Raw genomic sequence first — 15457 nt, forward strand, 5'->3', positions numbered from 1 at the left:
GAGCCAACCGATACTCTCTGTGCGGAGTTTGCATGTTCTCCCCGTGTTCGCGTGGGTTTTCCCCGGGTACTCCGGTTTCCTCCCACACTCAAAAACTATGCAACAAAAGTTAAAGTCACAAGCACTTACTACAAACTAGCACAACTAGTGATCTATTTTGGGAAGCTATCGAGAACTACCTGATCTCATATCCCTCCAAATGCTTATTGACCAGGCGGGAGCCTTGGGCTCATCTATCACCGAGCTCAGGGTTCTCTCCCGGGACAGCATGCCAAACTAGCTTAAATAGTCAAGCATTATCTAAGTGTGAACTCTTGAAATAAGATTTCATTTATTTCAACTCCTTCCTCTTCCCTTGGCACAGGGAAGTAAAATGAACTTCTGCCTTCACTTTTTTATTGCAAGTTAAACCTGTTCAGCTGTTATTGTTTGTGTTGTTGTTTTTAAATGGAGAATTATCAGGTTGAATGCTCTTCAAATTTATAGTAATTTTCTGCCTGTTTAGGTCTGTTTGTAGTGCAGACGTGGACTACGCTATTTCGTCTTGCTGCTGTCCTCATGGAGCGGCTCCGCTGGGTTCAACACCGATGCCTGCAGCTGATATCCACAGACAGGCGGAGAGGCTGGTACTCTTCTCCTTCATCACTTCCTCCTAAAAGTAGCCAGGATGCTCAGGACCCTCAGGTTCAGCGGCTCAGTGGGAAGAGAAGGGTGGTGGTATCACGATGGGACCCGCATCATTCAGAGTACCGCAGCTTTTCCAAAGGCTTCCAGAACAACAGCATCCGGACCACCAAATACACCCTCATCAGTTTCATCCCCATGAATCTGTTCCAGCAGTTTCACAGGTCAGATGTTGAGCTGAATACATCATTGTCTGAGTAATTTCATTGTGTGTTTTTGTGTGTGAGAGTTAATGACACATTTTGTTTTCTTGCAACAGAGCCGCAAATCTGTACTTCCTATTCCTGGTGCTGCTCAATTGGGTCCCAGCTGTTGAAGCATTTCAGAAGGAGATTACCATGATCCCCCTGGCAGTGGTGCTTACCGTTATTGCCTTTAAAGATGCCATGGAGGACTACAGACGATACCGCTATGACAAGAAAATAAACAACACGCTGACGCATGTCTACAGCGGGTCAGTATTTGTTCTTTCATGTTTATCTGGTGTGATCGGGTTATCTGCGGTTTTATAATTGCATGTTTTTGTTTCCATGTGGGGGTTTTCAGTGTAGAGTTTCACAACTTCCTTTACTGCACTACACATAATACCTTTTTTTTCTTTTTTTTTCCACCACAAGCCTTACTCATTTAAAAACAATCATTTTGGTTTAAATACTAGACCTGTGGCGATAAATCATTCTGTATCAATTTTTTGATTTTCTGAATGCAAATCCATGGGATCAAACTCCTGCCAAATGAGCAATCACAAGCCCCTTTCACACATACAGACCTTTCCGGAAAATTGCCGGCAATTTTGTATGTGTGAATAAGGTTGTATGTGTGAACAGGTCCATTTTGAAAATACCGGTAAATTCGTTCTGGCTATTTTCCGGAACGAGAAGTTGTAACATTACCGGCAATTTGCCGGAATGCTGCGCTGTGTGAATGCAGAAGGAAGAATGCCGTAATAAGCGCGTGCACGTCTAGAACATGCTGATGTGAGACGTCTGCTTTAGCCAATCACAACAGTCAGACGCATTTACGTCCGCGCGGTTTGTGTGAATAAAAGCCTTTGAATATTTTTCCAGACACATTTAGCTGCTAGAAGTTAGTCAGATCACGTTTATATGTTCTTCTTAATGTCAACTGTGTAAATAATCATCGATGAGATGCTTACGATAAGCCGTTGTTTGTTTACCTTCAAGCTTTGCGTGTGCCTGTGAAACAGCCTGTGAGCGTCTGCACACGCACATATTATGAACATCTGGACATGCGAAAGTGATCCTGCGAAAGTTGTTTACAATATTGATCATCCACAGAGTTTGTAATTTAGTCAAATGTTTACAAATACAAGCGCAGCCGTTTAAAGCTCATTTGTGCTGAATGATGTCAGAATTTACCGGTATTTTGGAATGGATGTGTGAATGCTCTTTTCCGGAAAATTTCCGTAACGTCCTCGCCTGTGTGAACAGCGCTTTTTTGAACACACCGGTAAAGTCGTTCCGGAAATTTTCCAGATATTTACCGGTATCACTGTGTGAAAGGGGCTACTGACAGGTGTCTATTTTATCTGAAACTCCTGGAAACAAATGCATCCCTGCCTGCCACACTGAACAGCCACAAGTTGCATTGGAGTAACGTCCAATCCCCATTCATCTGATTAGCTAAAGGAGCAACGGTTAGGCCCAATTCTATTTTTGTACCCCTACCTTTTCCCCTTGCGCTTGGTCCTTAAAAGTGAGTGTGAAAGGGAAGGGTTTCAAAATTTACCCCTGAGAAATGGGACACCATTACAACACGTGCACATGTCATCATATGTCATTGTGAGCTTTTGCTTCAAACTTTCTTTTTGGTATTTATCTTCAGGAAATCACTGAAGGCATATTATGTTATCATAATGATCTAATGTGGCAATAAGATCGTAACTGTACTGTGCATTTGCACCCTGGCCATATTCATCTAAACACTCGAAAACAGCCTTAACATTATAGCAATCACTGTAAACAGCTCATTCCCAGCCATCAGACTTTTCTGACAGGGTTTTCAAGTGTCAGAATATTGTGGGAACACTATATAAAGGGGTTATTATTATGGATTACAGCTAGCGAAATTTAGCGTTTTTTATTTTAGCTTTTTTTTTTTGGTTGTGAATGTATTAAAACCAATGCTAGTTTGTATTAAAAATTTGTAATGATACAAAATACTAATTTGTGCTTCTCCTTACTTTTGTCTGTTTCCATGCTGCCCTTTTAGATGGTGTATTCTGGGAAATTTTCATACCCCTTGGTTTTAAGTGTGGTCCTGAAAAATCTCAGTTTTAAAGAGTATCTAGCCCTTCCATTTAGCCCTACGCCATCAAGCTAAGTAGAATTGGGACACCCATACCTCTTCATCTGAAGGCACAAATCGAGGGGATTGGGACTTAATCCTAATGTGATTTAAATAAAGCTTGAATTGAATCTTTTGGAAATGCAATCTGAGAATGTAAGAATAGAAGTGAAGGGGAAAAGAGGAGGAAAAGTTTCTTATTCTGCATTTAGTTTTCGCTTTTGCATATTAGAATTTTTCCTGCAATGTTTACTCTTATTATTTTTTGATCTGCGACCATGATACATCTGGCAGGATTTTAATCCTAAACGAATCTTTCAGGAATAAATTCTAGCTTATGCAGATGGCGCTCTTAATTAGATTTTAACTGTACTCTAAAACTCTCAAAAAAAAGAGCATCTCTGAAATCGAATGTGTCATAAGTTGTCAAATTTGCTGTAAACTTAAATACAGCTCTCAATAAGGACTCTTGGAATTCACTTAAACCCTTTCTAACTTTATTAATTATTATTTTAGGTTTAGGTGATATGTATAAGGAATGGAAGGCAAGCAGAATATGCAAGCATAAAGCCCTGTCTGGCGGTATAAACTGAAACTAACTGATTACTGTCATACACATCATGCAATCGAATCAGATCGATTCAAATTTGGTTCAAGAAAGAATTTGAATGCATTTGGAAAATCTCAGATTTAGTGCAGAATAATTTCTTGAATGTATTTAACAGCTCTACTAAATGTCATGTGAGAGAAGCTTGTGTTCTTCTAATCAAGGACAGATTAAGAACTGAGAGGCCCATAGACTGATGCGCAGTGTTTGTTAATTCCAGTGAATACATTGCGTTTTTCTCATTGCGCAATGTTTTTATGACTATACTATTTATAGTTCGGCAAAGTTTACAAGCTTGTAGAAACACTCTGCCATCAGTAAGATATTTTTCATTTTGTTACTTTGATCACAGTTCACTCTATTCAAACTCAAGTGCAGCTGTTGTTTTTTTTATCAAATAAATTTTCATGGTTAAAACCATGTGGGTAACAGCCCATGTGATCCATAGTTAATCCATGCCCTTTTTTTGAGCCTCTTTTCAGCTTTATCTGCGTCTTGTGACAGTGGCATTTTAGAGTGGTGATATAATTAGAGAAAACATCTTCATCTTTTTAGAGAAGTTAGAGTTAGAGGAACTCAGTGGACTATGAAAACCTACTCTAACTTTCAGCCCAAATTTCTTCACTATCTTTTATTGAAGCTGAGCTGAAAAAAATGGTTCATTGTGTAATCCAGAAACCCATGACATGATCACTCACATGCACATCTGTGATGTTTATTGTATTTTTTAGAAACATGACCTACAGAGTAATGGTTAGCCAGTAAAGGACAATAGAGGATACATTTTTCTATTTCTAAACAACAAAACAGAAACATTTATGAACTTAGTGTTTCTCTGGCATAGTGTTGCACCTGTAGACTAGACCAGTCTGCTTGTCCTTCAGAAGAAATACGAAATCTTTTTGTCCTCTAATTTGGGCTTAATTACTAAAATTAGGTTGGGCTTAATTACTTAAACACTAAACCAGCCTCTATGAAGAAGCATCACAACTGTAACTGGAAACTCAAGATGCCTGCTGCTAGTTCAGTTAGTTAGATTTGATGAGACCGAGCAATCAGGCACCTAACCCTTATGTTTAGATCCTACAAGAGAGCCTTGTTGAATAATTACTAGCTGCAGTGTATCTTTGTCCATTTTATCCACAAGACTGAAGGTTAACTTATTATCATTTTAACTTTCTGAAGGGTTATACCAAGTGCCAAACACTTTTACCTGATAGTCAAAGCAGTAGTATTCCATTAAGAATGTATTGATTTAAGTCAGGGGTCCCCAAACTTTTCAGTTCCTGTACACAAATCCAGTGATTTGTGACCCCCAATATCCTCTGAGGTGGTTATAAAGATATAAACATTACTCTATATCGGAAAATGGAAAACAGAAGAATTTCCCGGCAAGCATATTTTTGTGTTTAAAATATGTCAAGAAACCATTTAAACATGGTTGTCTTGGCTAAAATTCGGGCTGTCAGTGAGATTCTAATACACGTCTAACAAATATACTGATTAGACACTTCACATTGTAGTAATTTAGTCCTGTTTATTCGATGAGTAGCCTACATTTTTTTGGTCTATTGATAAATGTATATAAGGCCAAATTTGTCCTTGTTTTAGCAAAGACATCTTTGTTTAGATGCTATTAGATGTCTTTTAAATTCAAAATTGCTTGGTGGCATAGAAAAAAAATGAGAAGAGTCTTTTGTCACTGTTTTATTATGAAGTGTCCTAATCCCCTCAGTAGTTTTACCCCATAAGAGCTTTTAAAGGATGAAAGGTGTATTGCAGGGCTGTCCAAACTTGTTCCTTGAGGACCATTGTTTTCCAGAATTTAGCTCCTCTAAATTTAGCTCTAAATTTAACACTGGAAAACCAACTAATCATGGTCTTCAGACTCACTGGAAACTTTTAGGAAATCATGATTAAGCTAAAGCTCAACTAAATTAGCTATGACTCTAAGGGCTCTATTTTGACGGTCCATTCGCAAAACGGAAAGCGCAGGGCGCAAACGCTTTCAGGGCATGTCATAAATTATATTTGCTAATTTAAGGACGGGAAAATCCACTTTGCGCCGAGGCGCATGGTCTAATAGGGTTGAGTTTATTTTCCTAATAAGTTATAGGTGTGTTTTGAGAATAAACCAATCAGAGTCTCATCTCCCATTCCCTTTAAGAGCCATCTGCGTCGTGCCATAAGCACATTTGCTATTTACAGGACGTAAATTAAGCGGAAGTGGAAAAACTGGGCATTTCACTAGCAACAGTTAACAGTTTGTTTGTTTTTTTTAACAGAAAACAGTTAAACAGAGCATCTAAAGCGCAAGAATGAGAGATAATAGATCTACTTTCACTTTCGCTCTTGGATAGGGAAATCTTTATATAAACCCTGCAGGTGGGCAAATCTAAGCTTATTTTTAATTAATCAAATATAAATATGGATATAATAAATAATACTGCTAATAATAATAACATTATACAAAAGCAAATTGTTATGAATAAACTGAAAAAGCCTCCCGAGATGAAGAAGGCAAAAAAACAGTGGTTTTTCATATTTATGTAGGCTAGAAAATAATATGTTTTGTAATATTTTAATCCTTTATATGTATATCCTATATACAGTTGAAGTCAGAATTATTAGCCCCCTTTTGATTTTTTTTTTCTCTTTTAAATATTTCCCAAATTATTTTTAACTGAGCAAGGAAATTTTCACTGTATGTCTGATAATATTTTTTCTTCTAGAGAAAGTCTTATTTATTTTATTTCAGCTACAATGAAAGCAGTTATTAATTTTTCAAAAAACATTTTTGGGACAAAATTATTAGCCCCTTTAAGCTATTTATTTTTTTCGATAATCTACAGAACAAACCATCATTATACAATAACTTGCCTAATTACCCTAACCTGCCTAGTTCACCTTATTAACTTAGTTAAGCCTTTAAATGTCACTTTAAGCTGCATAGAAGGGTCTTGAAAAATATGTAGTAAAATATTATTTACTGTCATCATGGCAAAGATAAAATAAATCAGTTATTAGAAATGAGTAATTAAAACTATTATGCTTAGAAATGTGCTGAAACAATCTTCCCTGTTAAACAGAAATTAGGGAAAAAAATAAACAGGGGCCCTAATAATTCAGGGGGGCTAATAATTCTGACTTCAACTGTATATTCTTATTATATCCTATATATATAGGTCTATTCTTAATATTTAAATTTTTTCATATGTAAAGATATTTACGTATAGCTCTACATTTTGTGTGTAGGCTATTAAGCAGTGTGTAAGCGAGGCGCAACTCTACGCTGGAGTTTAGACCGGGTTTGTTTTGGTCTAATGAAAAATCTATTATAGTTTCTCAAAATAGCAATGCGCCAGCAGTGCGCCTCAGAACGCCTTCCTTTTCAGACCAGAACGCCTATGGGCGCACATATGAGCGCAAATGCATTTGCTATTTAAAGACTCAAGAGCGTGGCGCAAAGCTTCAAAACGACTCTTGCGCCTAGCTGAAACTAGCAAACAAGTATTGCATCGCGCCTTGCACCACATTTCGCCGGGTGTATGATAGGGCCATAAACATTTGAAGAATCATGTCAGTAGTGTGCATCCTTCATACTGAAGGGCTGATTAAGTCACCAGTTTTAAGCACTTTGGAGAACGACTCTTCAGAAAGGCGGACATGAGTGTTCTCATTCTGAAGTGGTCTACTGAGGAGGATTTATTCTGTTTGGAGCTCAGCACATGAGGCTTCTTGACTTAATTATTGCCTTGCTTTCATCACATTTTTTTTTACTTCACACTGGTTCTCTTAGCTTCCTGACAGGCTCCAGTGCTAATTTAACATACTTGCTCATCAGACCAGCGATGACATGTCATCAGCTGACATCTGTTATGTGTCAAAACTTGTCTTATAAGTAGTCAACATATAGAACATCCAATTATTATTGTCTTAATTAAGTGTTTTCTATTGACACAGATTCACTAACAAAGCACTGCCCTTCCCTGACAAGGAGCACATTTCCAATAACATTGCATAATTTCCATATTATTCAAAACTTCCTTGTATGATTTTGAGGACTTTAACCGTTAGAATTAATGATTCTCTTTTGCTCCTATTGTTTCCCCTACGACATTTATTGTGCACTTGACTTGTTGAAGAATTACTAGCTGCAGTGTGCCTTTGTCCATTATGTCCTCAAGACTGTGGGTTAACCCATTTGTCATTTTAACTTTCTAAAGGGTTATACCAAGTGCCAAACACTTCTAACTTACAGTCAAAGAAGTAGCATTCCATTAAGAAAGTATGGGTTTAAGTCAGGGGTTTCCAAACTTTTCAGCCCACGACACCCAAAATTACAATGCCAATGTCTCTTGACCCCCAATATCCTCTGAGGTGATTATAAATATATAAACCTTGTTTTAGCCAAGACATCTGGGAAGAGCCTTATGTCACTGTTTGATTATGAAATGTCCTAATCCCTTCAATAATTTTACCCTAAAGAATAAGAGCTTTGAATGAATAAAGGGTGTATTGCAAGAAGGCCACTTGAAGACCATCCTCCATGTTCAATTGTGGCCTGTATTTATTTTTAATGTATGTGAGTGCCGTAAAGGTGTGAGAAAGTTTAACTTAGTGCCATAAAAATAATGTTCTGTGTCTTTAATGTAACGTAAACACTACAGGGGCCACAAAAATGGAAAGGCTGGTGGCTTTTTATTTGCATGTTGTTGTTTTTTAATTTAACTAGTAACTACTTTTTTACTTCTGGAGGTTATGGGTAAAATATGGTAATTCTAATAATTTAATAAAATGAATTTTGGAAATCACCAAGCGACCACCATTTGATGAGACTGAGACAGCAGGCACCTAACCCTTATGTTTAGTTCTTACAAGAGAGCAGTAACTCCATACCAAAAGGTAAAAAAGACAGAAGAGCTGTCCCGGCAAGCTTGTTTTTGTGTTTAAAATATAAAATAGCCATCCAAACATTTCTTAGCTTAAATTAGGCTGTCAGGGAAAATCTAGCAATATTCATCAAATACAGAGATTAGACAGTCTTCACACTTGTAGTAATTTATCCCTGTCTATTTATTGACTAGTCTACACTTTTTGGACTATTAATAAATATCTATTAGGCTTTCATGGACAGCCGAATTTATCCTTGTTTTAGCCAAGACAACTGAGAAGAGCCTTATGTCACTTTTTGATTATGAAATGTCCTAATCCCTTCAATAATTTTACCCTAAAGAGTAAGAGCTTTGAATGGATGAAGGGTGTATTGCAAGAACGCCACTTGGAGACCATCCTTCATGTTCAGTTGTGGCCTGTATTTATTTTTAATGTATGTAAGTGCAGTAAAGGTGTGAGAAACTTTAACCTTGTGCCAAAAAATCAAAACATGGTAATTGAAATAATTTAATAAAATGAATTTTGGAAATCACCAAGCAACCACCTCTCCAATCCCCCTGACCACTGGTTTAAGTTACTATTTGCGAATAAGCTAACGTTTGCTCATGTAGATCTACTATTCTGCACAGTAGGGTAAGGGTTAATGTCTTCAACCTCACTAGAAACACTAGAAGTCTGTTGGAACAAATTATCCAAAATGTTGACTTTACAGAAGCTGGATTGGATTGTACTCCTCTACCGTCTTCCATGTAAAGACATTTCTGTGTCTGGAACAGTGCTTTGGTATTTTTTTTTTTAATGAGCTCTAGTGTCTTGATGTGAAACTTCAAACGCAGTTGTGAAAGTCTGTGAAGTCATACTTAAGCCCCTCCCATCCCCTAACAAGTAAGCATTTCTTGTAAAAAGACCTCTGACATTGGACATATTGCTTCCCTTCTGTCTCTGTTTGACTTAGGCCACTGTAAAATACTAAAATATCTCATATCTCACATAGCTACAACATGCAATAAAAGCAGCCTTGATAAAGTAATGCATTCAATTTTATGGTAATAATAATAATAACAATATCAACCTGGGCTTCAAAAGTCCAGAGATCCTCAAATTATAGGTACAGCTTGCATTTTCCATCCGAGATAAACGTCACACTACAAAATGGTCATTTATTTACTAGCTCTTGGATTTCTCGGTCTGAAAGCTGCCTCTGACTCATAAAAGTCTCAGTTTAGTTTGTTTATGATGCTTGGGAGTGTTTCCTGGATAAGGAGCGGCCAATCTGTATGTTATAGATCATTACAGGTTTCTCAGCCACACTCACACACACACACACACACATACACATACACATACACTAGAGTTGAGACAAAGGTTTTGAAGAGCATAACACTTCTCAGGTGTCACATCTTGGCTTGGACTGAATCAAAAACATGAATTTAACTAGTGATGGTGAGACCTGTTGGACATGATTGGGATTGAGAAACTGCCAGAATTGGCTGGACCATTTTTAAAGACAGTGTCTTTGGAGCGGAAAAGTCCAGCTGCCATGATTCAATCAGTGGACGGAGATCAAGGAGGTACAGCTAAAGATCTGACCAAAAGCAGAAGGGTTATCTTGCCAAGTTGGACTGAAGACGAACAGCTAAAGGAATTACAGCAGTCATACAGCAAGAATAAAGTCCGGACGACCAAATACACCTTCCTGTCGTTCATCCCTAAGAATCTTTTCGAGCAACTCCATCGTTTTGCCAATGTATACTTTGTCTTCTTGAGCGCGTTGAACTTTGTGCCTATTGTGAATGCATTCCAGCCGGAGATCTCGATCATTCCTATTATTTTTGTGATGTCTATTACTGCTATCAAAGACCTCTGGGAGGACCAGCGTCGGAGGAAGTCTGACCAACAGGTCAATAACCGCTTTTGCGATGTGTATGACAGGTAAAACAATTGAGAATATAGATGTAACAAACACAACCTGTAGCTACTTACATCAGTTTGGGCTTTAACCATGTGCTGTAAGTGAATCATGGCAGTGCATACATGCATCTAGTGGTTATACAGTATGTAGATTTTTGCTTTGAACACCATATTAAGCTGTGCCTCAGGTATTTTTCTTTTAATAGTTTCTTGATCCCCACGTTGGTTTGTTTCTCAAATCAGTGTTGAAACAAGTCTTAAAAGAAGTGTGTCTCTGTAACTTCATAGATTGTGTCAAATGAAAGAAATGTTGGCTTCAAATATAGACATTTGGATTTGCATGTTAAAGATGGACATTTGGATTTGCATTGCTTGAAATTGTGTGGCCTAAAGCATAGCTGTTGGGCTCAGGCTACCTCGCGTGTGTCTTTTCTTCCAACCCGTATCTCGGGCTGTAACCCACACACGTCATCTTTTTATTAATGTATGCTCTGGTTAATGGTTAACTTGAAGTACAGTTATTATTGAACTCTGTTTGCCTATTATAATTGAAGAAAAATCTCTTAATCAGAGGTCTGATCTTTGGATATTTTGTGTGTGATATAGTGAACAATAGCACATTGTTCGGTTTGATTGTTTTGTAATGTGTACTTGTAGAGAAGTGAGTATTTGTTCAGAATTACATTGACATACCAAAACAATACTTGGGTGTAAATTTAAGATGTATGCATTTGAGTTGCATTCAGTTTCTATCCATTTGGATTAGGCATGTGCCGGTATAAGGTTCTGACGGTATGATAATATTGCATAAAAACATCACAGTTTCACGGTATCACAGTATTGTGGTTACTGCTCTAAAATACATTCTTTTTAAATGTCTGGGTAAACAATATATTTTATTTTTTGAAAAAATCTAGAATATTTTGGAGTAGTAAACATGTCAATCTAAAAAATTCTAGTGAATCATGAATCAATTTATAACGGCACCTTTTGAATTTTTTTTTTCTGCTGGAAATGCTGCTGTCCTAAAAAAACAAACCAAAAATGTAAATAAAAATATTACACATACCTTAGGTAAGGGGTTGGCGATATGGAAAAAATATCATATCACAATTTTTTTCTGGGGAAATCACAATTTACGATTTTTCTCCCGATTCTCTTTCAAGTTGTTTTTTTAAGACTATTTTGCAAATTACAAAGGTACAATACAACCAAACTAATGTCCTCAAATAAAAATATACTCTTACCATGTATGTTTAAGAGTATTTTAATCAGGCCTCTGAACCAGTTCAAGGAATAGAAGCGAAAAACAGAAACTATTGACATTTTGCAGAAACAGAAAAAAAAAAAAGAAAACAATATGAACTTTAATTGTTCTGAACAGAAATGTTTACAGTTAACCGGTTAATAACATTATTTCATCCTTCTCTTTATTATATATATTTTGCAGACAAAAACTAGGAACGATATTACAGAAAATTTTGACGGTTTTAAAACCTTGACTTTTCCAAACTGCGGTATACTTTTAAAAGTTATCGTCCCATGCCTAGTTTGGATTGGACAGTTTAAAATGTACAATAGCCAATCAAGGGTGACATGATGGCGCAGTGGGTAGCGCTGTTGGCTCATAGCAAGAAGGTGGCTGGTTCGAGTCTTGATGTTCTCCCTGTGTTTGCGTGGGTTTTCTCCAGCTGCTCCGTTTTCCCCCACAAGTCCAAAGACATGTGCTATAGGTGAATTGGGTAATTTAAATTCTTCATAGTCTATGTGTGTATGTCCTGGTTATTTGGTTGGGGATTGATCGTTTGGCTAATGACCCACCTCAAAAAAAAAATCTGATGTTATGAAACAGCAATTTGGTGCTGATAAATATCAGCTTAGATATAAACAACCATGAGAGTAAGTAAGTAATTGTCAATCAAATGTAAAAACCTTAGCTAAAACATTAAATTTGGCCCATCAGTAAAAATGTAATCAACATCTAGTCCCAAAATAGACTAGTCATCAAATAGACAAGTTAAACTGGCTTCACAGGTGTCATTCCTGTCTATTTTTGGATTATTGGTAGGTGTCTATAAGATATTCAATGCCAGCCCAAATTTAGTCTCGTTTTAGCCAAGATGTCTGTGTTTGGACGGCTATTAGAATGTCTTTTAAATTGCTTGGTGGGAAACTACCACATTTAATGTGCATGTTTGCCATATTAATCAATAAATGAAACCAATATGATTTCAGTACTTGATCAAATCATATTTTAAGAAGCATTTATTCAAACAGTCCACAATAAACTTTAGTATAAATCTTGTTCATTTGTAAAAACAATTGCATATAATCAATACAAAAATGATAAACATTGCTAAATTATGGCTAGCAACAAGTAATATGTAAATGTGTAAGTAGTAATATGTAAATATATGAGTTTGTAATGTTGGATTTATTAATGGAACACAGAAATGAATCTGGCATTTAAAACGTCTGGAGTTTCAGTTTACTGATTTATTGGACATCTTACCTGTTTAATTTAAACAACAATAAAAACAATCATTTTAGTTTATGTTAAAACTGTGGTGCAAAGTGACAAAAATGGTACTGTATGTGCAAATATCAACGCCGATGCTTTTGCTGTACTCAAAATAGCCTGAATAGTTTTGGGTCTGTCGCATGTTGCTACTATAGACAGCAAAGAGTGGGAACTTTCATATGTGCTTGTGTGTTTGTGTGTGTGTTTATATTTTGCTTTCCTGCTTTAATGTCCCGGCAAATATTATACCACAATGTTGAATTATCTGACATCTGGCTGTAACTAAGCCGTTAACGTGGCTCCGTTTTAAAAGGCTCCCGTGTGATTGTCTTGCCGCAGGGGGTCATATTAGTTTTACTGTTATGGAGCTGTTGCTATGGGTGACAATGAAGCGCAGCGTTTGCTTGATTACTATGGCAGTCGAGCCCATGTGTTCAGTTCAGTAGGCATAATGCTGTAATATTAGAATTTCTATGGGTTTCATGCTTAAGTCGCACATCAATGCACAGAAACAAAGCGTTACTGGAAATGCATAAATGTTTTTGTCAAGTGTGATGCTACAGGTATACCTCGAACACTTTTTGTTTTGTTTCACAATGGTTCTGCAAACAGCCAGTTATATCACTGGCAAGACCGGTTTTCAGTGGCATCAATAATGTGAGGGCTGTTTTTAATAATAATAGAATAGTTTTTAGGGATTTGGATTGAATTGGTTAGACATGCAGTCAAACATCAAATAATTCAAACTGCATTTGTTGGTCCTGGCACATTTTCTAATGGTTTTTTTATGCTCCATGCAGATTTTGTAGAATAATATTTAGCCAATCGTTATCACAAAATAAACCCTTCTGAGCATTTATATAACTTCTTCTTTTTGTTGTTTGCATGAATTTAAATTTAAATGCATTCTTTAATAGATATAAAGCGTTTTACATTATAGTAAAAGTAAAGTAATGATGTTTTAAATAAAGGAAAACATAATATATCAAGATATGTAAATGCATGAAATGTCATATTCTGACCTGTACTTGTTAAAAAAACAAAGCGTATTAAATGCAAGTAACTCTGATCTTTTAAAAATAATGTGAAAATAATTAGTTGTCTTTATTAAGCACAATATATCAAGATATGTAATTGCACAAAATGCTATATTTATTCTGACCTGTGCTTATTAAAAAATATAAAATCATATTGACCATAATAAAATTTTATTTTTGTATATTTTTTTCAAATGGTTAAAAAAAAAAACTTCTAATCTGACAAATGTGTAAAAACTTGTCGTTCAAAGAATAGTGACAACTTATAAAGTCTTTGCGCCCTATCATACACCCAACAAAATGATTTGTTGTTATTTTCAGAACAGCCCAATCCATACCTATATACCAGCACAATTTTCACATTTTGCACCATGTTGTTTAAATAGTAAATCCATATGGGGCACTTTGTGGACTCATGCGTGTGCCAGTCTATAAAGGAGGTGGTTTAAGGCGCATTGTTGGCGCGTTACAATTTTGAAGAACTGAAATAGTAAAGGCTGGTCTAAAGTCCAGCGCAGAGCATGTTAGTTATGCGCTTATGCAGGTACAAAGGCTTAATACACACAGGATGTACATCAATACACAAATCTCTTTACAAAGGAAAAAAAGAAAGGATTAAAATGTTTAATAATTTACTACATATATGAAAACACTACTTTCATGCATTCATCTGAGATGGATTTCAGTTTTTTAATGAAAATTTGCATTTGTATAATGTTTTTATTAGTAGTAGTAGTATTTATTTTATGCATATTTATATTTGTTTTAATAACAAGTTTAGATTTGTCCACCTGTTTGGAGACGTATGCATCACCATATGGGGCATACAAAAAAGGAGGTGTTTATATATAACTCGTTTTTTTTTTTACCACACTTCGTTATTATTGTTCATTTATTTGTTTGCTGGAAATTAGAACTGAATTTAGAAACTGATTTGAAACAAATCTTTGTGCTTAACAAACTAAATTAAATATATAGGCTAATGGATGTATTCAGTGGAGTGAGTTTACATAGTTTCCTTATCCACGAAAGTAAAAGTGTAAAGAGTAGTTGCAAAGTAAAGAGGCCAAATGGAGGATGCTCATTATTTATCCTCGTGCAGATGGTCTCTGTTTTTCACCTAGTGAAGCGTTCCGTTTCTCCATTCAATTTTTCCACTTACAAAGTCCATTTTGTAAATTGCAAATGTGCCATGGTGTGACACAACTGACTCTTAAAGAGATTGTGAGATGAGACTTTGATTGGTTTAATGCACGTTATGCTCAAAACACCCATAACTCATTAAGAGAATAAACAGAACCCTGTTAGACCATGTGCCTTGGCGCAAAGCATATTTTTCCATCCTTAAAATAGCAAAAGTGGATTCTGAAACACCCTTAATAATTCAGCGCCATGCGCTTTATACTTTGCACCTAGATCATAAAAATAGAGCCCTAAATGTCATTAAATTATGATTGAATATTGTGATATTTCTTTTCTATATCAACTTTTGTT

At 36.1% G+C, this 15457-nt stretch overlaps 1 protein-coding gene across 3 annotated transcripts in view; it reads left to right on the forward strand.

Moving 5' to 3' along the window:
* Window positions 1–15457, forward strand: part of atp10d (ATPase phospholipid transporting 10D) — a 61900-nt gene that overhangs the window by 5134 nt on the left and 41309 nt on the right. For 2 of the 3 annotated variants that reach the window (XR_015505392.1, XM_087278431.1), the window contains exons 2-3: window positions 506–848; window positions 944–1138. Coding sequence is in view for 2 of the 3 variants with exons in the window: in XM_087278431.1 (XP_087134557.1) it covers window positions 559–848; window positions 944–1138 (485 nt within the window). In the remaining variant the exon portion in view is untranslated. 3 annotated transcript variants of the gene reach the window in all.

The sequence above is a fragment of the Danio rerio genome, chromosome 13 (genome assembly GCF_052040795.2).
Source record: "Danio rerio strain M-AB ecotype USA chromosome 13, GRCz13ab, whole genome shotgun sequence".
NCBI classification, from domain to species: domain Eukaryota; kingdom Metazoa; phylum Chordata; class Actinopteri; order Cypriniformes; family Danionidae; genus Danio; species Danio rerio.